The sequence below is a fragment of the Papio anubis genome, chromosome 1, assembly GCF_008728515.1.
Source record: "Papio anubis isolate 15944 chromosome 1, Panubis1.0, whole genome shotgun sequence".
NCBI classification, from domain to species: domain Eukaryota; kingdom Metazoa; phylum Chordata; class Mammalia; order Primates; family Cercopithecidae; genus Papio; species Papio anubis.
The window spans coordinates 29,261,336-29,279,086 of NC_044976.1; the positions used below are offsets into that span (position 1 = coordinate 29,261,336).

At 43.6% G+C, this 17,751-nt stretch overlaps 1 protein-coding gene, 2 long non-coding RNA genes and 1 other non-coding gene across 36 annotated transcripts in view; 1 reads left to right on the plus strand and 3 right to left on the minus strand.

Moving 5' to 3' along the window:
- Positions 1 to 844: 844 nt before the first annotated feature.
- On the minus strand, positions 845 to 10,344 carry LOC108586085. Its single transcript, XR_001902832.3, has 3 exons — positions 10,043 to 10,344; positions 4,510 to 4,632; positions 845 to 879 (listed from the first exon to the last, which is right to left on the minus strand). It is a non-coding gene; the product is annotated as an uncharacterized LOC108586085 (long non-coding RNA).
- On the plus strand, positions 10,287 to 12,349 carry LOC110743298. Its single transcript, XR_004183824.1, has 3 exons — positions 10,287 to 10,349; positions 11,892 to 11,967; positions 12,157 to 12,349. It is a non-coding gene; the product is annotated as an uncharacterized LOC110743298 (long non-coding RNA).
- Positions 12,350 to 12,838: 489 nt separating this feature from the next.
- Positions 12,839 to 17,751, minus strand: part of PUM1 (pumilio RNA binding family member 1) — a 136,609-nt gene continuing 131,696 nt past the window's right edge. For all 33 annotated transcript variants that reach the window (XM_009203404.3, XM_009203407.3, XM_021938631.2 and 30 more), the window contains one exon: positions 12,839 to 14,682. In XM_009203404.3, coding sequence (XP_009201668.1) covers positions 14,551 to 14,682 — 132 coding nt within the window. In that variant the 3' untranslated portion in view covers positions 12,839 to 14,550. The remainder of the gene's footprint in view (positions 14,683 to 17,751) is intronic.
- Positions 17,311 to 17,396, minus strand: LOC116272146. The gene has a single exon (XR_004180865.1). It is a non-coding gene; the product is annotated as a small nucleolar RNA SNORD103/SNORD85 (small nucleolar RNA).

The following is a 17,751-nucleotide window of genomic DNA, read 5'->3' on the forward strand; positions in this document are numbered from 1 at the left end:
CTCAAATCCATCCCTCCGAGGAGTTCTGGGCTAGGATTTCTAAGGGGATTGTTGAAGGTGAGGGGCTAAGAAATTTGGGTCATTGATGGTTTTGGGTAAGGGGGATGAAATCATCAGGACATGGAAACTGCATTTTTTGGTGAGTCAGCTCTTCAAACTAGTCAGGTCCTTCAAACCAGCTGAGTCAGCAGTTTCCTTAGTATGCAGGACGTGAAGGAATAGCTCAAAGAGAGAACTCAAGGCTTCCTAATGTTCAAGTTGTTATCTGTAGAGCAGCTAAGGGGAACTATTGTCCTGTAACAGGGTCTCGTGATTCTGGGTCAACAGGCTGCAAAAAACAGCTGTGAGGAGGCAGGTCAGGGAGTGAGCTGACCTCATGGTGAAGGCTGAACGTGCTACAAGCTCGGTTTATTTTCATTTTTTCCCCCTCTCTTCTTCCCTGATTAATTTATAAAGTTTATAGGGGCAGTTTCAAAAGCAAGCTGAGAGTATGACCAGAGTACAGCATTATTCTCAGTTACCACTGTTAACGTAGTCACTGGAACAGAGTCTTGTTAATGCTATCATCAACAGCTCCGTTAGGACGTATGGTCTTGTGGTCATTGGTATCCAAAATTGCATAGTCACTATAGGCTCAAGTGTGGGCTTGCTGAGTTCTCCAGGTTGTTAAATCCTGATGGCAATCATTCGATATGCAAGTGGCTGCTGGAAAGCATTTATTTATGTATTTTTTAGAGACAGGGTCTTGCTCGGTCACCCAGGCTGGAGTGCTGTGGCACCATCATAGTTCACTGCAGCCTCGAATTCCTTGGCTCAAGCGATCCTCCCACCTCAGCCTCCTTAGTAGGTGGGACTACAGTCACATGCCACTGTACTGGGCTAATTAAAATAGATTTTTTAAAATTAATTTTTAATTAATTTTTTTAGTTTTAATTTTTTAAATTTTTAACTAATTTTTAAATTAATTTTTTAATTAAAATTAAAACAAGGTCTTGCTTTGTTGCCCAGGCTGGTCGAGAACTCCTGGCTTCAAGTGCTCCTCCTGTCTTGGTCTCCCAAAGTGCTGGGATTATAGGGTGAAATGGTGTCATTGAAAATCCTTGAAAGGATACAATGCACAAAGCGGGTGAATACAGTAACTGTAAGGAAAATAATAGCCAAAGACTGAAAAATGCCCTGGGTCAAAGATTCCCAGGAGCCAAGATTTCACCAACTAAACCATATCGATGAAGGAAGTAGCACTTATCTGCTAAGACTTATATTTGTTTCTTAAGAGGCTTTGTTAGCCAGGTGTGGTGGCTCACACCTGTGGTCCCAGCTACTCAGGAGGCTGAGGCAGCAGGATTGCTTGAGCTCCGGTGTTCCAGGCTGCAGTGAGCCATGATCGCACCACTGCATGCATTCCAGTCTGGGTGACAGGGTAAGACCCTGTCTCAAAAAAAGAGCCTTTAAATTTTGGGCAACAATTTCTTATTAACAAAAAAACAATTTTTTTTTTTAGATAGTCTCACTCTGTTGCCCAGGCTGGAGTGCAGTGGCATGATCTCGGCTCACTGCAACCTCCACCTCCCAGGTTCAAGTGATTCTCCTGCTTCAGCCTCCCAAGTAGCTGGGATTACAGACGCGCACCACCACGCCCGGCTAACTTTTGTGATTTTTAGTAGCGACGGGGTTTCACCATGTTGGCCAGGCTGGTCTCAAACTCCTGATCTCAGGTGATCCCCCCGCCTCAGTCTCCCAAAGTACTGGGATTTCAGGCGTGTGCCACCGCGCCCGGCCCAAACATTTCTTAATCAATAAAAGCACAAGTTCCTCCTTATTAAGCTGTGAAGGTATCAAGAACTATTTTGGAGTACTCTTGAGGCAAATTGTTCATTTCAGATTGTATCCCTTGAAGGGAATTCAAGGTTTTGTTCTATGAAAACGAAAGAAAAACAAAGGTTAACCTCTGGAGCAAATTATGATTTTAGTTTTTGAGTCTGAAGGGCAGTTAACTAAGAGGTCTAGATGTGAGTTGGAAGCATGTTTAGACAATGGTACGAAGATGGCATTAACTGTTTCCGGCTATGGCATCAGGCGGTGTTCCAGTAAGCTCTCCACATGACTCGTATAGTAGCAGGCATGAAAGTTATCTGTACGTGATTTTTTGTAGTGATAGTTCTAAAACTTAAAGTCATTGAGTTTCAGCTTATAGGGCTTAGGAAAGGAGTAGTTTTAGTTTTTAGTGAAACTAGAAAGTTTCAGAATGTAATTCAGTTTACAGATAGATAACAAAACTTCAAAGAAAATGAACAGAATTAGAATTTGATAATGGGTGCACTATAGTTTTTAACTGAAATACAATTCTTTTTTTTATCATCACTCCTGTTTTTACCAAAAATAATCATAGTTGTTTTTTTTCAAAATAAGTCTAATTTCCATTAAATTTGACCTGATTGTTTACAGAAATATAACATAATTTCTATGTATATTTTAAAATATGATACTTTAATCAGCGCTCTGGTAATATCCAAGGGGCTTCTGTGACTTTGTATCAATCAACCTTAGTTTTTAAAAACTGTCTGATAATGAGAAATCTCAGAATAAGTCTTTTAAAACTTCCTGAAGAAGCCAAACTAAGAACTTGCCCAATTATGTTCTGAGAACCGATTGTTATTGAACCTATGCTAATACTCATATTGCAAATAAAAATATTGAATAAGAGTTTCCAAATTCTGAAGTAATCAGGTAGGGAGAGAAAGATAAATGTTTCATTTTTGTTTACAAAGATATATATGTATATCTTTGTAAAGATATATATGTATCTTTGTAAACAAAATACACACACACACACATACACACACACATAAATATATACTTTTTTTTTTTTTTTTTTTTTGAGACGGAGTCTCACTCTGTCGCCCAGGCTGGAGTGCAATGGTGCAATCTCGGCTCACTGCAAGCTCCACCTCCCGGGTTCAGGCCATTCTTCTGCCTCAGCCTCCCGAGTAGCCTCCCGAGTAGGTGGGTGCCTACCACCACGCCTGGCTAATTTTTTTTTCTTTTTTTTGTATTTTTAGTAGAGACGGGGTTTCACTGTGTTAGCCAGGATGGTCTCGATTTCCTGACCTCGTGATCCGCCCGCCTCAGCCTCCCAAAGTGCTGGGATTACAGGCGTGAGCCACTGCTCCCAGCCTACAAAGATATATTTTATCAAATTGCTATTAGTTGTAGACAGCTTAAGGGAAGAGAAAAAAAGGCTTCTTAAATTTAGAAAATAAAACACTTCTTAGAACCAGTAATGCTTCAAAGAAAAACTCTTAAAAGTTAAAATTATTTTCATCGGTTAGTCTCACATAATTAATTTTTGTTTTCCTTGATATTGGATTAGCAGTTTTATGAACCCATCAGTTTCCCATTACAGTTTTGAAAATTTTTATGCAGTTCCATAGTATGATCTTATCAGAAAGCTGTATTGGCAATCTTTTCTAATGAATCTCTTGTACTTTTGTATCATAGTGGCATTCAAATGCTTTCAGGAAGGAAATATAGCATCTTAAGATAATAATTAGATTTATGACTGATAACAATATACCAGGATAGATCAGATTTCTAGGAATTCTATACATTTCCTGGGATACGCACATCAATAACACATATAACTTAAAGAAGGATTAGTATCACTTATTATTTGACAACATCTTCCATGCAATTAACTTATCAAATAAGCCTAATTAGTTTAACACTTCTCATTTTACAAGGAGAGAAAATAAATTATTTTGAAATATTCCAGGGACACTTCTGGAAACTCCCAAAGTTAATTTGAGGTGGAAAACACTTAATTTAGAATTAATTTTGAGAAGCTGTCAAACATGTCAAAATGTTTAAAACACTTGATTAAATAGCATCACAAGTCACTGTGAAACAATACCAAAGTGATAAAAGATTTTAAAGGCAAATACAGAAAGTTACATAGTTAAAATGGCTTTTTAAAAAATACTGAAGACTAATTTTTCTCAAATAATCGAAGACCTACTAAAAAACAACACAATTTGGACTGCAGGGAAGACAATAAAAACAACAACAACATCAGACTGGGCGCAGTGGCTCACGCCTGTAATCCCAGCACTTTGGGAGGCCAGGGTGGGCAGATCACTTGAGGCCAGGAGTTCGAGACCAGCCTGACCAACATGGTGAAACCCCGTCTCTGTGTGTGGTGTGCGCATGCCTATAATCCCAGCTACTTGGGAGGCTGAGGCAGAAGAATCGCTTGAACCCAGGAGGTGGAGGTTGCAGTGAGCCAAGCCTGGGTGACGGAGCGAAACTCTGTCTCCAAAAAAAAAAAAAATTATCTCAATACAACACAATCTTTGTTTTCTTGGGCAATTACTTAAAAGGTAAAGAAAAAAAAAGTTCATAATCAAGAGCAAATCAACACTCCAAGAACATGTTGTCCTTTTAACAGAGAGAAAACAGACTTCTAATGACCTCAGTACGTTATTGAGCCGTTAGATACAAAACCTCGCTCACCTTAGTAGTTTAACCACACAAAAAGTTTCTTTTTCACACACCTTCCACAATTTTCTGTATCTGTTCAATTTTTGTCTTAGTCTTTTTCTTCTTTTTTATTCCGGAACAATCAGTCATCTTGCTCTAAGACAAAATTATTCTTGTTGATCTTAATGAAAATACATACCTTGTATACTTTTTCTATTAAATATACACCTACTTTATTTGTACACTTTTATATACACCTGTTTTCTTTTATCCTTATTATTTCTAGTAGTTTGAAGAACATATATTAATTAAAATTCTTAGCCCTTAGTAACCTTAATTTTACCTTCTTTTTTTGGAGACTAGGTCTCGCTTGGTCACCCAGGCTGGAGTGTGCAGTAGGACAACCACAGCTCACCGTGCCTTGACCTCCCAGGCTCAAGCAATCCTCCTCCTTCAGCCTCCTGAGTAGCTGGGACCACAGGAATGTACCAGCACACCCAGCTGATTAAAAAAAAGATTTTTTTTGTAGAGATAAATTTTCCCTGTGTTGCCCAGGCTGGTCTCGAACTCCTGGACTCAAGCAGTCCTCCCACTTCAGCCTCCTGAGGAGCTGAGACTACAGGCACACACCACAGTGCTGGGCTAATTTTTTATTTTATTTTTTTATTTTTTTATTTTTTTATTTATTTTTTATTTTTTGAGACAGAGTCTTGCTCTGTTGCCCAGGCTGGAGTGCAGTGGCGTGATCTTGGATCACTGCAAGCTCCTCCTCCCAGGTTCACGCCATTCTCTTGCCTCAGCCTCCCGAGTAGCTGGGACTACAGGTGCCAGCTATTTTTAGTGGAGACGGGGTTTCACCGTGTTAGCCAGGATGGTCTCAATCTCCTGACCTCATGATCCACCTGCCTCGGCCTCCCAAAGTGCTGGGATTACAGGCGTGAGCCACCGTGCCCGACCTGCGCTGGGCTAATTTAAAAAAAAAAAAAAAAAAAGTATAGAGATGCGGACTTGCTTTCTTGCCCAAATTGACCTTGAACTCCTGGCTTCCAGTGATCCTCCTGCCTTAGCCTCTTAAATTGCTGGGATTACAGGCACAAGCCACTGCACTCAGCCATTAATTTTTCATGAAAATTAGGAAACATGATTTCATAGTTTTTCGTTTTTGTTTTTGTGTTTTTCAACAGAGTCTCGCTCTGTCTGTCGCCCACGCTGGAGTGCAATGGCTCCCTCTCGGCTCACTGCAACCTCCACCTCCCAGGTTCAAGCGATTCTCCTGCCTCAGCTTCTCGAGTAGCTGGAACTACAGGCAACCGCTACCGGCGCCGGATAATTTTTTGTATTTTTAGTAGAGATGGGTTTTCACTGTGTTAGCCAGGACGATCTTGATCTACTAACCTCGTGATCCGCCGGCCTCGGCCTCCCAAAGTGCTGGGATTACAGGCGTGAGCCACGACGCCTGGCAATAGCATGTGTTTTCTTGGAGCATGTGCTATGCCTACCAGTGAACCCAACTCTCTTTAGTCTTTAATAAGAAACCAAAAATACATAAGCTTAAATTTATGCTCAGGAATTAATGTTTTAGTAGTTTATTTTATTTGGACATAATGTCGATATTTAATAAATATCTATCGGCCAGGTGCGGTGGCTCAAGCCTGTAATCCTAGCACTTTGGGAGGCCGAGATAGGCGGATAACGAGGTCAGGAGATCGAGACCATCCTGGCTAACACAGTGAAACCCCTCTCTACTAAAAAAAATACAATAAACTAGCCGGGCGAGGTGGTGAGTGCCTGTAGTCCCAGCTACTGGGGAGGCTGAGGCAGGAGGATGGTGTGAACCTGGGAGGCAGAGCTTGCAGTGAGCTGAGATCCAGCCACTGCACTCCAGCCTGGGCGACAGAGCGAGACTCCGTCTCAAAAAAATTAATAATAATAAAAATAAAAATAAATATCTATCATTTAATTTAACTTAATATAATGTTATTTATTTGAGACAGTCTTACTCTCTTACCCAGGCTGGAGTGCAGTGGCAAGATCTCGACGCACTGCAACCTCCGCCTCCCAGGTTCAAGTGATTCTCGTGCCTCAGCCTCCCGAGTAGCTGGGATTACAGACGCCTGCCACCACACCCAGCTAATTTTTGTGTTTTTTGTTAGAGATGGGGTTTCGCCATGTTGGCCAGGCTGGTCTCGAACTCCTGACCTCAGGTAATCCGCACACCTCAGCCTCCCAAAGTTCTGGAATTACAGGCATGAGCCACACCGCACCTGGCCTACTTAATATAATTTTAAAGTTTCAAGTTTTCACAAAGGTTTCGGAAACTTTTCAAGCAGACATCTTGTAACATTTAAAAACCTACTTGTCACCTCAGGTTACTTACCTTGTTAACAAATTTTGTAACGGAGATAACATGAGTTTAACTAGTAAAGCTAAGTAGAATATGAATATGCATTAAGAATGTCCATTTTTGCTAAATCACCAATATTCTTTTTTTTTTGAGACAGGATCTCCCTCTGTTGCCCAGCCTTGACCACAGTAGGTGGAATTACAGCTCACTGCAGTCTCCACCTCCCGGGCTCAAGCCATCCTCCCACCTCAGTCTCTCGAGTGCTAGAACTACAGGCTTGCCTAGCTAATTTTTGTGTTTTTTGTACAGACAAAGTTTCCCTATGTTGCCCAGGCTTGCCTTGAACTCCTGGGCTCAAGCGATCCACCCACCTCAGCCTCCCAAAGTGCTGGGATTACAGGTGTGAGCCACCATGCCTAGCTTAATATTCTTATTAAATATTATTCAAGTCACGTAAACTTAAAAAGCATTTTAATTAGTTACTTTCTTTTCTGAGAAAATGATTTATGTCAACACTTATTTTTCTCTAGGTCAATTAAGTATTAAGAGCTCTTTTAATATTTTCTTTTAGTAGGGAAAAAGATAATTATAAATTATTTCTGGCTAGCTGGGGTGGTTCACACCTGTAATCCTAGCGCTTTGGGAGGCTGAAGTGGGCGGATCACCTGAGGTCAGGAGTTTGAGACCAGCCTGTTCAACATGGTAAAACCCCATCTCTACTAAAAATACAAAAATTAGCTGGGCATGATGGTACATGCCTGTAATCCCAGCTACACGGAAGGCTGAGGCAGGAGAATTGCTGGAACCTGGGAGGCAGAAGGCTGCAGTGAGCTGAGATCTCACCACTGCACTCCAGCACTGGGCAACAGAGAGAGATTCCATCTCAAAAACAAAAACAAACAACATAGAGAAACCCTGTCTCTACTAGGAATAAAAAATTATCTGGGTATGGTGGCACATGTCTGTAATCCCAGCTACTCAGGAGGCTAAGGCACAAGAATTGCTTGAGCCTGGGAGATGGAGGTTGCAGTGAGCCAAGATTTGTGCCACTGCATTCAGCCTGGGTGACAGAATGAGAGTCTGTCTAATATATATATATATATATAAAAGAGTGCAGTGGTGAGATCTCAGCTCACTGCAGCCTTCTGCCTCCCAGGTTCCAGCAATTCTCCTGCCTCAGCCTTCCGTGTAGCGGGGATTACAGGCATGCACCATCACGCCCAGCTAATTTTTGTGTGTATATATATATATAATTTCTAATAATACCATCTGGAGATAGAACAGTATTACATTTAAATAACATAGACATACATAGGCCAGGTGCACTGGCTCACACCTGTAATCCCAGAAATTTGGGAGGCTGAGGCAGGTGGATCATTTGAGGTCAGGAATTTGAGACCAGCCTGGCCAACATAGAAACCCTGTTTCTACTAAAAATACAAAAATTAGCCGGGCGTGGTGGTGGCACATGCCTATAATCCCAGCTACTCAGGAGGCTGAAGCAGGAAAATTGCTTGAACCCAGGAGGCAGGCGGGGGTTGCAGCGAGCTGAGATCGTGCCACTGCACTCCAGCCTGGGCGACAGAGAGAGACTCAGTCTCAAAAACATAAATAAATTAATTACAAAATGAATAACACAGACATACATAAAGACACAAATAGAGATTCATGGCTTCTGTTATGAAATTTGAGCCACACGTCAGTCACAATAATATAAAACTCCCTAGCTGGATCCAAATTGTGTTCTTGACAGTTAAAGTTACCTGGTCAGATGGCTAAAGGCTTTCATTAATATTTTTGGAAAAGACATTCAGGATTCTTTCATTTGCCACTTTTCTAAAAAGTTCTTTTTTTTTTATTCTGATGAGTCATTCTTTGAAGTTTGCATTTTAAAGATTTAAACATTTCTAAGGCAGAAAGGCTGTTATGTTTTCACCAAAAAGGAGTTTTGGAGCATATTTACTTAGTATTGGGAGTCAATCTTACTGAGACTGTGGACTAAGTTTTAGGTGAGTGACAGGGGAGAAATCCATTTTTTTCCAATTAGTCTCAGGCGGTTGCTTTTATAATAGCCAAGTGGTGTGCAAGACCAAGATTTGCATTTAGTTGTTGCAGATACTCCTGGCTCATTTGAAGATCTTTTAAAGGAAGATGGTGTTCAGAATATTCAAATATTCAGATGCAAAAAGACAAGAGATCAAACAGCCTTGCAGATTTAAATTTTTTTTTTTTTTTTTCATTTTTTGAGACGGAGTCTTGCTCTGTCGCCCAGGCTGGAGTGCAGTGGCACAGTCTCGGCTCACTGCAGCCTCTGCCTCCCAGGTTCAAGCAATTCTCACGCCTCAGCCTCCTGAGTAGCTGGGATTACAAACGCCCACCACCACACCCAGCTAATTTTTGTATTTTTTTTTAGTAGAGATGAGGTTTCGCCATGTTGGTCAGGCTGGTCTTGAACGCCTGACCTCAGGTGATCCGCCTGCCTCAGCTTTCCAAAGTGCTGGGATTACAGGCCTGAGCCACTAAGCCAACCTCAAAATAATTTTTATAAGTGTGCTGTAAAGATTTCTTTAGAGAGGCTTTTTTTCTTTTTTAAGTCATTCTGTCTTTGGGAAGCTTCTGTGTACCATCGAAAAATGCATCTCATTGTTTCTTAAGTACTCAGGATCGTCTTTTTTTAATGTAACCATAGATGAATAATTTCATCTAGAGTCAAACTTCCCTATTGTGGCCGCTGTAATTGTAAGTTACCTTCCTGAGGCGCATCCATTTCACTAGAATGGCACAGGTTCTGAATCTTCAGTTTCTAAACATAAAATTAGCTGGAGCTCCAAACAGAGGAGTTTCAGACTCCCCAGATTCTGATGAACCCACAATGCCCTGTCCTTCTAAATATGTGCTTACTTGAGGCCTCCAACTGGACCCTGTTCATTTCCTGTCAAACACCCACTTCAACCTCCAGATCCCAATCTGGATTCCAGTCTGGAAGTCAGTATACTGGACTGGACCTAGTCCAGCTCCTGTCAAACACCCAGTTTCACCCTAGTGAAAACAGCAAGGGCCCCAACATAGCAGGGAAAATTTGGAGGTAATAATAACTTCTATTTATGGCTTACTGTGTGCCCAGTCCTGTGTGCGCCAAGGGCTTCCAGTATACCCTGTGAAATAAAACTATTATTAACCCCATTTTACAGATGAGGAAAGAGAGGAAGGCAGATGACTTACAAAGGTTACATAGGGCCAGGCGGAGCTGGGATTTGAAGCTCAGTCATTAAAATAGACTCGGAGGTGTGGGTTGTTTGACAGCTTTGTGCAAAAGCCAGGAAGTGGCCCCAGAAAGAGGCACCAGGGTTGCATTAACAGAGGCCAGGGGCTGCTCCCCTGTCTTCCTGTGTGACCTCACACTAGCCCTGTGAGAGTGACAGGCCTGGTCTACCACTCCAGGTGACGGCTGGAGAAACCACGGTCCAGAGAAGTCAGTGATTTGCCCGAGATCACAGAGTCAAAAGCAAAGCTGAGGTCCGTGAGCCAGGTCAGTAACCATACCCTCCCACCCCACACCCACCCTACCCTAACACCCCGTGTTAGGGCCTAGTGCTAGGCATTGCAGACGCTGGAGGGAGCAGGAGGAGAGGGAGTGAAGAAGGGAGAAAGCTTAGTTTCAGGGCAGACGCCAGACCTCTGGTCTCTGGGTGGGATTCCTACAGTGCTGAGCCCTTCAAGCCAGGGAAAAGCCATCCCAACTCTGACCTTGACCCCTTAGGCCTCCGTAATGCTTGCTTTAGGTGGCAGCACCCTCGCGTGGCTACAGTGGGTAACTACACAAAGTCACAGGTTTCCTCCCTCAAAAGGATGCCTCACTCCCTGGGGCCTCACCCTTCTGCAATCCCTCTGAGCCTCAAAAAGAGAAGATGGCCATTCATGGGGCTGACGGCGGGTAAGGGCAGGATGGCATGGACAGAGCACTGGGCTGGGAGTCAGGAACCCTCAGATAAAATCCTCACTTGGCTACTGACTGTGGGGCTTAGGTCTCAAACTCCTCATCTGTATAAAGGGCTGAAACATCTCCCCTCCCTGACTCCCTAAAGCTTTCCACAAAGACCAATGGTATCTCAAATACAAAGTACTCTGTAAACTGTAAAGCACCGTGAGAGGGTAAGAGTTATTACATAAACTGAGGAATACACTTTGGAGGAACTCTGGAAGAGAGACCAAGAATGCCAGCACCCAGTGCATGACAGCCCAGGTCATAGAATCCTTGGGATGGACTTGGTAGGAGAGTAATGGTGGTCAGAAGAGGGGGTGGCTCAGAGCCCAGCCCGCTCCATGAAACTCAGTCCTGCAGATGGGGGGATCTGCCCCCATGCCCACCCCCTCGCATGACGAACTAAGGGGAAAGCCACAAGCTTTATTAAATCAGAGTTGGTCTATCAAAAGACTTCCATCAGATCCTAGGACCTGTTTCCACATCTATGAGACAGGGATAGCCACATTCTTTTTTTTTTTTTTTTTTTTTTTGAGACGGAGTCTCACTGTGTCTCCCAGGCTGGAGTGCAGTGGCGCGATCTCGGCTCACTGCAAGCTCCGCCCCCCGGGTTCACGCCATTCTCCCGCCTCAGCCTCCCAAGTAGCTGGGACTACAGGCACCCGCTACCGCGCCCGGCTAGTTTTTTGTATTTTTAGTAGAGACGGGGTTTCACCATGTTAGCCAGGATAGTCTCGATCTCCTGACCTTGTGATCCACCCGCCTCGGCCTCCCAAAGTGCTGGGATTACAGGCTTGAGCCACCGCGCCCGGCCGATAGCCACATTCTTTGCAGGGCTGTCGGTCCCAGAACCGTTGTTGAGAACATGTAAAAACCATCTCATGGGTGACTTGGTGCAGAGTCGGTTCACAACAATTTACATTATTATGTAAACTAATGAACAAAGTTTTGTTCATCAAAAATGGTGCAGGAAAACTGGCATCATTTATTACACCAGTGTGCTAGACACTGAATTTAATAGCCATAACTTCCCATAACATGACAAGAGAGCCACTTTACATAGATCTGTTACCTCTGGTCCACTTCCAGCAACGAATTTGATGAAAGACAAGGTGAACTAACTTGCCGAAGTGCACAGAGTGGCAAGACCCACACGTGAGCCCAGGTCAGTGTGACTGGAGTCATGGTATCAGAGCAGCATGGACTGCAGTTCCCAATGCCTGCAGCATGCCACCTCTGCAAGCCCCATGATGGCTACCGTAGCGGCCCCAGCGACAGCTGCTGAGGCAAAATCGCATGCTGGACTGGAAACCCGCATTCCCTCAGCTTCCTTTTCTTCTCCCTCTATTCCCAGGGCCTGTTAGTGACTATCCCTTACCCTTGAGGGGCCTATGTGAAGTTCCTAAGTTCCTTCAACCACCCTGAGGCTCCACTTCCAGACACCAGCTGGTGTGGGCTTCCACCTGGCCTCTCTGGTTGGACCCAGCCTGTAACTGCCAACACTTACCAAACCTGCCCCTGGAGCAAAGTTGGTGAAGAAGGGCAGATGGCATCCTCAGGCCTGGGCCACAGGCACAATGGTGAACTCAAGTCTCCTGTGTTACAAGCTAAAAGAGGCTCCCAGTCTGAAAAGATGAGCATGCTCGGACATTGGACCACTTGGCGGGCCTCAGCAGTAGGAACAGGTTGGCAGGGTGCAACTGGAGCAGCCCAAACACAGAAAACAGGGAGAGGCCCAGACAGACAGTGCTGTAACCCAGACACCTCATCTGAGAGGCCCAAGGAGAATATTCTGACATGCAGAGTTGGAAATCTGGATTTTTATGTGCAGTATCTTGATTCTGAATGCACTGGGCAGGCTGAACCAAAGATCTTTAGTTTAAACTGGGCTCAAAGAGCCATCAGTTTGATACCCCTCCCCCAACTCTCACAAAACAACAAAAAAACCACCAGAAAGCAGCATGAGCAGGAAAGGGCTGTCCTGGGGAACTACACTGGGGGTAGGGCGGGGGGAGAGGTTAAAATAAAGCACAAACCCAGATTCCAAAGTTCTGTATTTTTCAAAATAAAGATCACACATTGTTTAGAGACAATCTACACAAGAGTTACAAAAAATAGTTGCCCAGGCATAAGCATACACAGGTTTGTTAATTATACACATATGGTTACAAGTGTGCTTGCAAAAAAGTTCATTGGAAATATACACAAGGCTCTGGAAATGTACACCGTGTAGTGTTACAATTCTATATTCAAACAAGGAAAATTGACAGTATGTTACATTCACTTACAAGTAGACAAAATGCAAAATACAGTTCATCTTCTGTACAAAAGGGAAGGGCGATTCACACTTTACAAGGTGAGAGGGGCTCTGATTGTAAGGAAAGCTCGGGCAGGGCTAGACTTTTGCACGTCCTTTTGACTGTCACAAAATCAAAACATTACTTTTTTAGGATTAAAAAAACACTAGTGAGAACTCAATCTTGAATAACATTTAGAAAGAATCTCGCTATACTTGAGACTAGATGACAAATAAAACCAAGCTATTTTTTTCTTTTTAAACATTAACTAGGCTGTATAAAGAACATTTATTCCTTCAAAAGAAAAAAATTTACTTCTGGTTGAAATTACAATTTACAATATACAACACTATATGCTACGACCATAAAAGGTGAGAATATACACTGAATGCACAGGGCTGGCTAATTCTCTTTTCTTACCAAAAAACGTGTTTATGTTGATTCAAACTTCTCCACATTTACATTACAGGTATACAAATGTACAATTGTACAATCAAAATTATGTTCGACTACTAGGGTACATTATAGATACAGATTAGACATCAAAACAAGAAAATACTACAAATTTGTATATATGCAAAGTCTACACCAAGTATACACTATATATTTATAGAAGCAAGACCAAAAGCAGAGTTGGATTTTTTTTTTTCTCATGCTAAATAATCAGATTTTGCCTTTCAATGTTAATAGAAAAAAATCCAGTAGGCAGTAAACAATCACACCCGCCCAGCCTCAAAAGACGGTTCTGGGTGCTCGCATCTCCTCCTCACGAACAGCCTTCTTCAGCATCATATAGTCTCCAAAAAAGGCATTTTTTAGAATTTCATAAACTTAATGTCACAAACTGAAGCTTTAGCAACTCTGAAACCTTTTTCATTATATATATATATATGTATATATATTTTTTATAAACAGTGTTAAATGCCAGTTTGGGGTCATTTAACTACAATTCAAACTTCTCAGGTTTTTTTGTTTTTGTTTGTTTTTTACTAAAATGAGGAGGTGGGGAAGAGCTATTTGCAAAACTTGCCGGCCAGGCAAATGAGCTAAAAACCTTTTCTTTTCTTTTTTTTTTTAAAGCTTTTTTTTTTTTTTTTTTTGTTAAACCAACCACCCTGAAAGTTTCCACATGTGAAATATAGATACAACAGTGAACAAAATATGTGGCCTCCCATGTACATTGGTTACCTATGTACAAGTATCCTATACACCAGTAAAACAGCAGGGCAATTAGTCAATTAAAAAAAATAGTACATGTTATGTGTAATAAAATTAAATTTACAAAGGCTTTTCCACTTGTGGATTTGATTCCTTTTTTGGAGGAGGGAGTAATCCTGGAGCAACCACTTGCCCGTCTCAGACTCTACACTAGAACATTTCTGGTTGCTGGTTGGATTTGCCAGTGGGCCAGTGAGGTCAGCGGGAATAAGGGAACAGCGGGTGACACTGCCTCAGATGATACCATTAGGGGGGCCACAGATGGGCCCTAAGTCAACGCCGTTCTTCATATAGTACTTCTCCAGCTTGGCCAGAATGTGCTTGCCATAGGTGTACTTACGAAGAGTTGCGATGTGGGGCCGGATCTGGGGAGGAAAAACAGTCTGTTACACGGCCTGAGAAGAGACTTGGGGGCAGGCTTCTCGGACATGCATTTGCATGTCACGCATCTCACACACACACACACACACACACACACACATATGCACACCCCACAGCAATACGTTTCACTGGTTCAGCCCAGTCCCCTGACTTCTAGCACTTTGGCAACCCATCAGATGAGGAGAGGAGCTCCTATTCTGAGTGGTACTACAGGGCCTGAGGGCCCTGGAGGCTGGGTGGCCATGGGCCACTCCCAAGACAGCACATGGAGAAAGTGCATCCTAGCTGGGAAAACACACTACCCACCACCCACCAGCTACACAGTGCTTCCCGGCAAGCATGTGAACAGGTCCCTCTGGCCCCATGCATGGCATCCAGGCTGTCCTGAGCAGTGGGGGTTATTTCTGGGCACCACGAATCCTGAGCTTACCACTTGACCCCATCTCTCCAGGTCACAGTGGATCACAGAAAGCTAATCAATGACAAGAAGAGTAATGATGAACATCAGGAGCTGGTGTGATTATCCCCATCTTACTGATGGAAAACATGAAGGCAGAGTGGTTAAGTTACTCAGCCAAGGTTGAATGGCTAACAAAGGACAGCACAGATAGCTGAGCCCAAACTGTGTGGCTCCTCCACAAATTAGGTTTCTCCCCACTGTGCTCTCAAGGCATGCCCGTCACACCAGCCTCATCCTTCACGCTCTCCGACCTACGCTCTGGGTCACTTCTTCAAGTATTCCTTTCTGTTCTTCCCTCCCTGGGCTGATCCATTTGAAGAAGTCCTGCATTCCAGAAAACTTGAGAGGTGCTTCTTCTCTGGAAGCCCCTTTTCTTTTCTGTAAGCTCAGGGAGCATTCTACATACCTCAGCTGTGTCTACAATCTTTTGCTTAATTATCAATATTTCCATATAAACAGTAAAGGACCAGTTTATTCATCAGATTCCCCAGAAAATAATCCAAACCTGCAACTGCATACATAAACACACTAGATAAATGTACTGCAGTAGACAGAGGCTCTCCAGGTTGAGAGCTCCATGAGGGCAATTTTTGTCATTTAGCTGTGTCCTCAAAGCAAGCAAGGGTCGATCCGGTCTAGAAATCACTTGCGCATGCTTCCCAGGACACAGAGCTGTATCGGGTGTCACATTCCCACTGAAGAGCCTACAAGGGGCTGGGCGTGATGGCTCACGCCTGTAATCCCAGGACTTTGAGAGGCCAAGGCGGGCAGATCACGAGGTCAGGAGATCGAGACCTTCCTGGCTAACACGGTGAGACCCCGTCTCTACTAAAAATACAAAAATTTAGGCGGGTGCGGTGGCGGGCGCCTATAGTCCCAGCTACTTGGGAGGCAGAGGCAGGAGAATGGCCAGAAGGGAGGCAGAGCTTGTAGTGAGCCGAGATCTCGCCACTGCACTCCAGCCTGGGCGACAGAGCGAGACTCAGTCTCAAAAAAAAAAAAAAAAAAAAAAAAAAAGAGCCTACAAGGGAAACTGGCTGGTGACAAACAGTCCTTGGTTCCAGTTTAACCTCCCTTAAACTCACGTGTAGAACGGCATATGTAATAATGCTACACTTTCCTTTCAGTTGTCGTACTATGTTACTAATGTTTCTGTCATGAGAACTTGAGGTTCACGATCCCCTTGCTTTTGGTAGCTTTCCTTTTAGAAAATAACCGAAATCCAATCCATTCCTCCGTCCCTGGAACTGGCTGCTGACAAGTCCAGGAACTTCACCTTTGTACTTCTCCAGAATAAACCAAACCAAAAACTCCTAACAAGCCACACACACACAACATGTTGAATTCCATTTTTTATTGGATTTAACAAGAGGTGAAACGTTAATTACCCGCTTCTCTCCTAGTGCCCCTTTTGCTGAAAAGGATACCACTTAGTAATGGAAGAGCTGAAAAATTAAGAGGGCTTCTCGGGACTCTCCCCATCAACTCCCTCAGCCAACCAACTGCTAAACCCTACCAATTCTAGCGCTCTATTCTGTCCACTTCTCTTCAATCCCAAACCATCACAATCTGGTGCCCTGACAGCCTCCCATGTGGTCTCATCACTGTCTCCCCTCCTCTAAACTACAAAGGCCACATGGCAGCCAGGACAATTATTTGAAATATAAGTGTGATTTTGTCCCCCACTAAACTTGTTTTACTTCTTCAGATACAACACGGTCTGGCTTCCAAGTCTTCACACACCATGTTCCCTCTTCTGGAAAGGGTCATCACTCTATTAAGTATCACTCACTTAGAGAGCCTCCTCTGTGCCCACAAGTTATAGAAGACACCCTGCACATTCCTGGACAACCCTTTCCCCTGTATTTCTCCAGCATCCCAGTAACTATCTGTGCACAGCACTGTCGTGTTTACCAATACAACCCTGTTGAGAAGACGACCTGCTGTACAGCAGGTGTTCAGCACTTAATGATTGAATGAATGGACATGTCTTAAGCTCCTACTTACCTCCAACACTCCCTCCACCTTCACCAGTATCCTCAAAACTTCAACTTTAAGAACTTGGGACTCCCCAAGCCTTCAACTGCCATTGCCAATACCAGTGCGGTGGTCTGGATTGGTTTAGTTTGACTCAGGGGTGGTGGGTGTCTTGTCTGGCTCAGAACTTGAGTCCATTAACAAAGATTCTCATTACCGAACTTTGTTCTCAGTGAGGGCAAGTGGGTCATCATTGCCAGACAATGGCCAACCAACCCCTCAAATGAGAAGGGCTCAGTAAGTTCACAGCCCAAAAGCTGCAGGCTCAGATGAGAAGCACCAGAGGCTGGAGGCACTGCCTAGCACAAACACAACTGCAGCATAGCCTGCCTGTGGGTCTGTTTTGCTTCCTGGGCCCTGTGGTGTCTGCAGTGCTCACTGGACCCACACCGTGACTTGTCGAGAAGCTGTGGGCCTGTTCAGGTGATTTCTCTGTCAGTTCCCCACTCACATCACTTAAGTATTCTCATTTCTGTTCCTTCTTCCCTGTCTAACCCTTCTTTAGCCTTGCCTTCTCCTGCAAAGCCGGCCCTCAGGGACTTTGGGAAGGGTGAAG